Source organism: Notothenia coriiceps, unplaced genomic scaffold, assembly GCF_000735185.1.
Source record: "Notothenia coriiceps isolate Sejong01 unplaced genomic scaffold, NC01 NC01_scaffold00032406, whole genome shotgun sequence".
In the NCBI taxonomy this organism is placed as follows: Eukaryota; Metazoa; Chordata; class Actinopteri; order Perciformes; family Nototheniidae; genus Notothenia; species Notothenia coriiceps.
This window is the reverse complement of record NW_011365107.1, coordinates 1-7,500: the sequence shown is the minus strand read 5'-3', so window position 1 is coordinate 7,500 and position 7,500 is coordinate 1. Positions and strand designations below refer to the sequence as shown.

Here is a 7,500-nt window from a genome sequence, read left to right as displayed (position 1 = left end):
CATTATTTACTAATAAATTATCATATCTGTTGGAAGATAACATCAACCCCAACTCCAGCACTTTTACTTATTACAAAAACAAAGCATATATTTGACCTTACGCTGCATGGCTAGCTCGAAATTAAAATTCAAACCACTCACAGACTTTTGAACTAAAACATAAAATGATTTGAAAGATGAATTGTACATGCCAACCTTGTCACAGGAGTGCAGTAGTCATGTTGACTCTAAAGTCAAATATCATAATTATTTCTCCCATTTTGAAAACAGCTTCACATTAGAACTCATTAATAATATTAATCAGATGTCCTTGCAAAGAACCAAGTGAACAATAGTTGAATAAAATCTCAGAAAAAAGGACAGAAGGTGACCACCCCTATCCATAGTGTAATTACTTGTTCACACTAACTCATCTTTAAGATGACACAATAATAACACACTATTCATATTTTAAAAAATCCAGTCTTTGTCCAAATTCATGTTTAGAGAAGATTGCACCCTGTTATTTGACAAAGTAATTTGCTTCCTTAACAATTCAGGTAACAGAGTTTGATAATGACCCCAGAGACAAGTTCCCTCGCTGACTTTCAGTGGAGCAAAGGCTTCCTCAAGAGACCCAACAGGAGACACTAACCATGCTCTCATCGAACAAACAGCGACTCCCTCTAATGAATGGTTAACCCCGACTCTGCTCAGTGAAAACAAAACTAGTTAGAATCATATCAAACCATATGTACGAGCCACTTCCTGGTTCAGCCGTCATTATTTATTCAAAATGCTTTTTGTTGGTCAATAAATAAAATAAAATGATCTTCTTTCACAGGTGATGCATCAGGCAAGGCAGAGGACACAGAGGTACCATAGCACTGCTCTCAAATCTGGGTCTTGTTTTCTTTCTTTTGTATTTCAACCCGCTGCAAAGATGGCATGTTCTTTCCTCCTTTGTAGTATATCTTCTGTTGTTTAAGTGCCTGTTTTTCCATCATCATTTCTGTAACCATTTGGCCATGAGACTGTCTTCATGTTAGCCACAGTTGCAACACTGTATAATATTAAGCTTTGTTTACAGGTTGCAGCTCAAAGTTGCTTCAACAATATAGCACACAACACAAAATACACAGAAAACAAGAAAGCCTATTCAGGTCAAATATAGTAACGTATCGGCACACATATAGCATACTGTATGTAATGTCAAATAGGCAAGAGAATAAATATAATAACCCAAAAGTTCACACAACAGATAACCTACTCAGTATAAGTAATAGAGATATAAGAAAAAATGAATAATAAGATAAGAATAATAAGGCTTGTCGACTAATAACGTCAGTGCAGATTAACCTTGGATGCACCATCTCCCTCCTGTATGTCTGCAGCCCATGGACCTGAGCTGGAATCCCTTCTCCTGCGGGGGTTTGTTCATGTCGGCTCCCAGCCTGGTGCAGAAGCTCAGAGGACAGCAGTGTCCAATCAGCTGCCAGTTCCTCAGAGCGCTGTCTGTCTGCCACACTGTCATGGCCGAGTGGAAAGAAGGTTGTTTCTGTGTGAAAGTATCAGTTTTTACTGTGATCCAGATCAAAGTAGCTCAGTTCTCATCCTACATCTGAGAAAAAGTGCTAAACCTCAGGTTATACCTCAGACAGCGCTGGTTTATTATTTGATGAGATTCTCAGCGTGTGATTCATGTTTCCACTGTTTATTTTGTATTGACCTGATGGGGGTGCTACAATTAAAACCAAAAGAACCTGTATGTGAACTTCGAGGCACTGCTTTTCAAATGTTGAAATAAGAACTTGAAAGGATGCTCATATTGATTCTACATCCCCATCGCTGGTTTGACCTGATAATAACATAATATTCCTTGCAGACATCGTGTTTACATCCACCTTGTGTGTTCCTCCAGAGGCTCCAGTTTACCAGGCTGCGTCCCCGGATGAGGAAGCTCTCGTTGGGGCAGCGAGGGAGCTGGGCTGGGTCTTTCTCTCCAGGACACGAGACTTTATCGTTGTCTCAGAGCTGGGTGTCACTCGCAAGTATCAGCTGCTCGCTCTGCTGGACTTCACCAGTCACAGAAGACGTATGTCAGTGCTTGGTGAGAGCAGCACTCGTAATACACACTTCAATCTTACAATCTTTTATAATTTACAAGTTCAACTTCTTTTTAAAATAAATTATACATACTGTTTTTATTTGTTTTCTCTCAGTGCGGGAGCCTGAGGGTGGGTTAAAGCTGTTCTGTAAAGGGGCCGACCTAGTGATCCTGGAGAGACTGCAGAAGGACTGTCTGCATCAGGAAAGGACTGAACTAGCCCTGGAGGTGAACTGGAGTTTCTACTAAATGTTTACTGTTATTGAGCCTACTACTATTTTTATGACACTGTGTTAGTATCTTTGGTCTCCATGGCAATATTAAGAAGTTACAAAATTAAAGAGTTCACAATCTTGGCACTGTACTAAGCATGTTAACATTTGTTGAATATCTCAATACGCTAACATCGTGAGGTGTTCCTTGTGGTAGTGCTGTATGAAAAGTCAGAGAATCAAAGTTATATGTCAGGGTGATATTAATGTGCTACATTTCACGGACCTTATAAAATAAATGTCAAGTTCACTCATATTTCAACAAAAACTCAAATCTGTGCTTTACACAAAACATTAAAATCAAGAGTAAGCAACAGGGAACCGTTTATAAAAGCTAATTTAAATACAATCATTTAGGAGACAAGTGATATACAAATAAAACAAACAAAAATACAATGACACAGTTATGAGAACCAATTAATACTAGAAACTATAGATGGGCTAAAGGAAAAGTCAGAAAATGAAGTCATTAGGGTGTTTTTGACTATGCTTCTGGAAAGTCTCTACAAATGTATTTAAAATGTGCAAGGTGTTGATCCAAATATAGTCATTTGTCAAACAAATCGATGTTTAGATTGTCTTTTGTATGATTATCTGTATGGGTCACATTGTACTGAAGGCACAATATCTTCCATCAATTCTATTAGCTTTGACACACTGCATGGATCATCTCAGACTCAAAGTAGTTCAAAGTTCTTGATCAATAGAGTTTGAGGAATTTATCAGGCCCAGCTGAGGGTTAAAGCATTCCTGCCAAGACCCAAGGGTTGATCTCATGTTTCCTTTGTCAATTCTTAAATGCTGCCTGACGTGTCACTCAGTGAATAATATACAGCCTGCAGGGGTGGGAAGTAGTGGAGTACAAATACTTTGTTACTGTACTTAAGTACTTTTGTCTGGTATCGGTACTTTACTCCACTACTTATTTTGTCTGGTATGCAGTACCTATCCCCTGTCGTGCCTTGGCAGTCTCAGTCTGTACGACTTTTACTTTTACTTCTTACATTTTGAACACAAATACCTGCACTTTCTAATTCTTACATTTTCAACGCAGGTTTGTTCCTTTAGTCTGAATGTGTGTTTGGTGGCGTGATCATTATTATTTAGAGTCATTGCGTGCCTATTGATTTGAACACGATCCATCATTTCCTGGTCTTCTCTAAAGAAGAGGGACCAATGAGAAACGTTGTCATGTTGCCGTTGTTCAGCATGGAAACATTCATTAGCTAACAATGACATTATTGTTCTATTAATATAAAGGGAGGTCAGTTACTCTTTAAAACAGCTGCTAGTTATGGGTACTTTTTACTTAGTACATTACTTCTTTACTTTTACTTGAGTAAAGAAGTTTAGTCAGTACTTCTACTTTTGAAACACAAGTATCTGTACTTCTACTTGAGTAAAGGATGTGTGTACTTTTGCCATCTCTGGAACCTGTAATAACGTGTGAACTCGTCTCCTGTCAGTTGTTTTCCCAGGCCTGTCTGAGGACTTTGTGTGTTGCGGTTCGATCTGTTCCCGAGGCATCATGGGAGCAGTGGAGTAAAACTCTGGATCAATCTGCAACCATGGTTACCTCTGACCGCGACGCACTGCTGGAAAAGCTTTATGATCAGATGGAGATAGATCTGCAGGTGGGCTCCTCCTCGGTGGGATATTCCATCTTCATGTCACAGGATATCTTTAAATCAAGCCTGCCATTATTTATTTCTTCCCTTTTACTTTTCCCAGAATTCCCAAAAAGAGGCCCTATTATTCTTGTTTGGGTTTTCCCTTTCCTGTCGGGTGCTTTTAGGTTTTTGTGCATGTAAATTGTTCTGCAAAGACCAAAATCAAGCAAGAGTTGCTCTCAACATTCTGTTTCCATAGCAACACATTGACACTGTCCAACTGTTTCTGTGTTAGTGTGACAGTAAAAACATCGCAGAATAGGCAAATAAGAGGATTGCTAGCGTTTAACCACATACAAATGATGTCGTTAGAGCCTATTACTGCAGACACTTTACTTTTCAAAGCAAATCATGTGCATTGTTCATGTTATCAACCTTATAGTATTTGTTTTTATCCTTTTCTTGCTACGTAAAAAAGCCAATATCCTTCAGGATTGCTTAAAGATAATTTGCACTCTTATGGTTCGTAGCTTATTGGGGTGACAGCGATAGAGGACAGACTTCAAGAAGGCGTTCCTGAGACCATTGCTCTGCTTCAACAGGCTGGACTTAAAGTATGGGTACTCACTGGGGACAAAAAAGGTATGGTGTCTTACTGTAGCATCATTTGGAGTGGCACCGCTTTTTCGCTTCATGTCTCACTGTGGTTTCTGTCTTTCCTGCCCCTTCGTTCTTCTAGAGACTGCAGTGAATATCGGATATTCTTGCAAGTTACTGGATCCTGATACCAGATTACTGGAATGGCAGGAGCTCAGGTTAGCAGAGACTAACAAACACACACATGCACACACTCACACCAGCTCATTGATCTTTGTATGTTTTTGCCCCTGCAGACAGATACTCCAGTCCCCAGACCCAGGGGTCACTTTCTTCAAGGCCAGGCAGACAGAGCTGTGGGCTGTAGACAAGCAGACGGCTGAAGCGAAGACTGCTTTGGTGCTCACTGGACCTGAGCTGGTAAACACTGGACATACAGGATATAGGTTACACATTTATATGATGAATAACTGTCATCATATAGTTTGCAGAAGATTTGGCTGTTTTTTTTTAAATTGCCTATTAACCTTTCTTTCACTCTTTGTTAAAGTACCCGTGTAATGGCTTTCAACTGTCATTTACTGGACATAAACCGCAGCCCCAAATGTAATGCTGTGCTTTAAACTGTCCAATGGCAGACTGCAAGGCCGATGGTTTAAATAATTAACCTCTTGATTTAATTATTACAAATGTCGGTGAGGTACTTCAAGGAAATTTTAAGGGGCAAAGAACAGGAGCCTAAATATATAATATACTATGAAAAAAACATATTTAACACTAAAATATTTATTAATTCAAACATGCTTAAAAATTCTGAGTGTAAGAGTTTGGTTTAGTGATGAACAATTTTCATTCAACTGTACCTCGAACAAGAAATGTGATGTCATGTGATACAGAATTACATCATTACAGTTCAACATTTGTTGTGAAGTTACTGTTAGAAAAATATCACTCGTCACCGGCTTGAGCTTCAATATGAGGATACATGTATGTATTACCCTTGCAAGAATGGAAGTAGTCATCACATACAGAGCTGCATGGGAAAAAATAGTGTCCTTGACATGCTTATATACAAGAGAGGGTGTTACGGTCACAAGATGGAAGAATACCGGTTCAAAGCAGTATTCTAGCCACAGTTCGGATTAGCTAAGGCCTGCGTAAGCAATAAACATGACAGTCATATGCCTATCTCTCTAGGCCTAGGGGCTGAATCATCATGTTGATCGTTGTTACATAGCTACCGTATGCCTAAAACCGTGTGTCCTGACGCTCTTCTCGGTAATCATACATCCGGTTACGTACACAGCTACGTAGGGCCTTTGTTATCATGCGCTACACTGATATTAGAAAAGTATATTCAGTATTTTCCCAACAGTAACTATGACCTAATCTGAGCTGTTTGATGGTGTTGTTCTCCAGGCAGAGTTTGACCAGAGGCCTGAGTGGGGGGCTACGTTCATGAGGATGGCGGAGCAGTGTCAGTCGGTGCTCTGCTGTCGCGTGACACCCGGACAGAAAGCTGACATCGTCTCATTGGTCAGGAAACACACCCGCTCCGTCACCATGTCCATCGGGGACGGTGCCAATGACGTGAACATGATCAAGAGTAAGTCAGGTTAAACTCACAATAGCGTCGCTTGAAAGTGGATAAAAAGTCAATTTAAGACCGCAATCTTCTGGCAGACCACAAAACTTACGTATGCTCAAAGAAGATTCTATAAAATATACCAAACTTTAACCAGGATTAATATTACAGTTTTGGTTTGAAATTATGCAGTATAACTAAACAATACTATATAGATCTACTTGTCCCTGTGTGCTTTCTGCTTTGATGTTCTTCCTCTTTTTCAATGCCTTTTCCGACTGTTGCCATCCCCAGCGGCTCATGTCGGCGTGGGCCTTGCAGGAGTGGAGGGGGGTCAGGCCGTGCAGAACGCAGACTTTGCTTTGTCCCAGTTCAGATTTCTGCAGCGGCTGCTCCTGGTCCACGGCCGCTGGTCCTACAGGCGCATTTCCTTCTTCTTGCGCTACTTCTTGTTTAAGACCTGTGGCTTTGCTCTGGTGCAAATATGGTTTGGTTTCTTCAACGGCTTCAGTGCTCAGGTTAGCTCTACATAGATGAGACTGAATGTTACATAATGAACTGAACTCATATATATAGAGATAATCATCCTGCATTAACTCCACCATCTATTCTTCTCTTGCAGTCTCTATATGAGACATGGTTCATTGGTCTCTACAGCGTCGTCTACACATCATTTCCAGTTATGTGTTTGGCCTTCTTTGAACAGGTGAGACGGTTAAGGAGATGCATATTTTCATGTATTCAATAATCATATTTTAATTTTTTAAAACAGTAAATGTCCAAGGAATATTTCTGGCAAAAATTCAAGTCTAATGGAATCAATATTTCATGTTGAGATTCTAAAATCATAAATATGCGGATACATGTTACGGGTGCATACCATAACGAAAAGCTGTTGGGGCCACTATGAATTGGTTGTTCTTTTGTGTTATCTATTCTTTTGTATTTCAATTGGTTCGGAAATGATTAAAAGCATGATGTGAGCAGATTTCTGCCGCATAAAAAATAAACATCCTTATTTTAAATGAACATTGCCATACCGATGAAAGTACCTGAAAGCCTTTGATTTTAGGAATTTCAACATGAAGGAGACATCTGAATAAAGGCTTTTTAAAAACGTTTAGCTAGAAGTATGCCTTGGACTTTTCGTTTTTTCTTTACATTTTTGTGTACCTGCAAAGAGTGTTTGTAAATGTGTTTTTAAAACATGTGTCATCATAGCTTTCTTGTCTTTTAACTACAAACCAAATCTACCCTTCGGTACAACTTTTACCCTGAAGAGCACCTTATTTAACTTGTTTGAACTTCTAAGCACTCCGGACCGTGTCTCTTTTTTTTTTATTATTTATT

General features: G+C 39.5%; 1 protein-coding gene across 1 annotated transcript in view; it reads left to right on the top strand.

The window, feature by feature from the left end:
- Positions 1-6,856, top strand: part of LOC104960831 (phospholipid-transporting ATPase IC-like) — a gene marked incomplete at both ends in the record, with an annotated part of 7,633 nt that extends 777 nt beyond the window's left edge. Inside the window, 11 exons of the mRNA XM_010789001.1 lie at positions 824-855; positions 1,374-1,539; positions 1,910-2,089; positions 2,202-2,314; positions 3,825-3,992; positions 4,499-4,610; positions 4,708-4,783; positions 4,862-4,985; positions 5,985-6,171; positions 6,445-6,668; positions 6,773-6,856. Of these exons, the coding sequence (XP_010787303.1) occupies positions 824-855; positions 1,374-1,539; positions 1,910-2,089; positions 2,202-2,314; positions 3,825-3,992; positions 4,499-4,610; positions 4,708-4,783; positions 4,862-4,985; positions 5,985-6,171; positions 6,445-6,668; positions 6,773-6,856 (1,466 nt within the window). The remainder of the gene's footprint in view (positions 1-823; positions 856-1,373; positions 1,540-1,909; positions 2,090-2,201; positions 2,315-3,824; positions 3,993-4,498; positions 4,611-4,707; positions 4,784-4,861; positions 4,986-5,984; positions 6,172-6,444; positions 6,669-6,772) is intronic.
- Between the last annotated feature and the right edge of the window lie 644 nt (positions 6,857-7,500).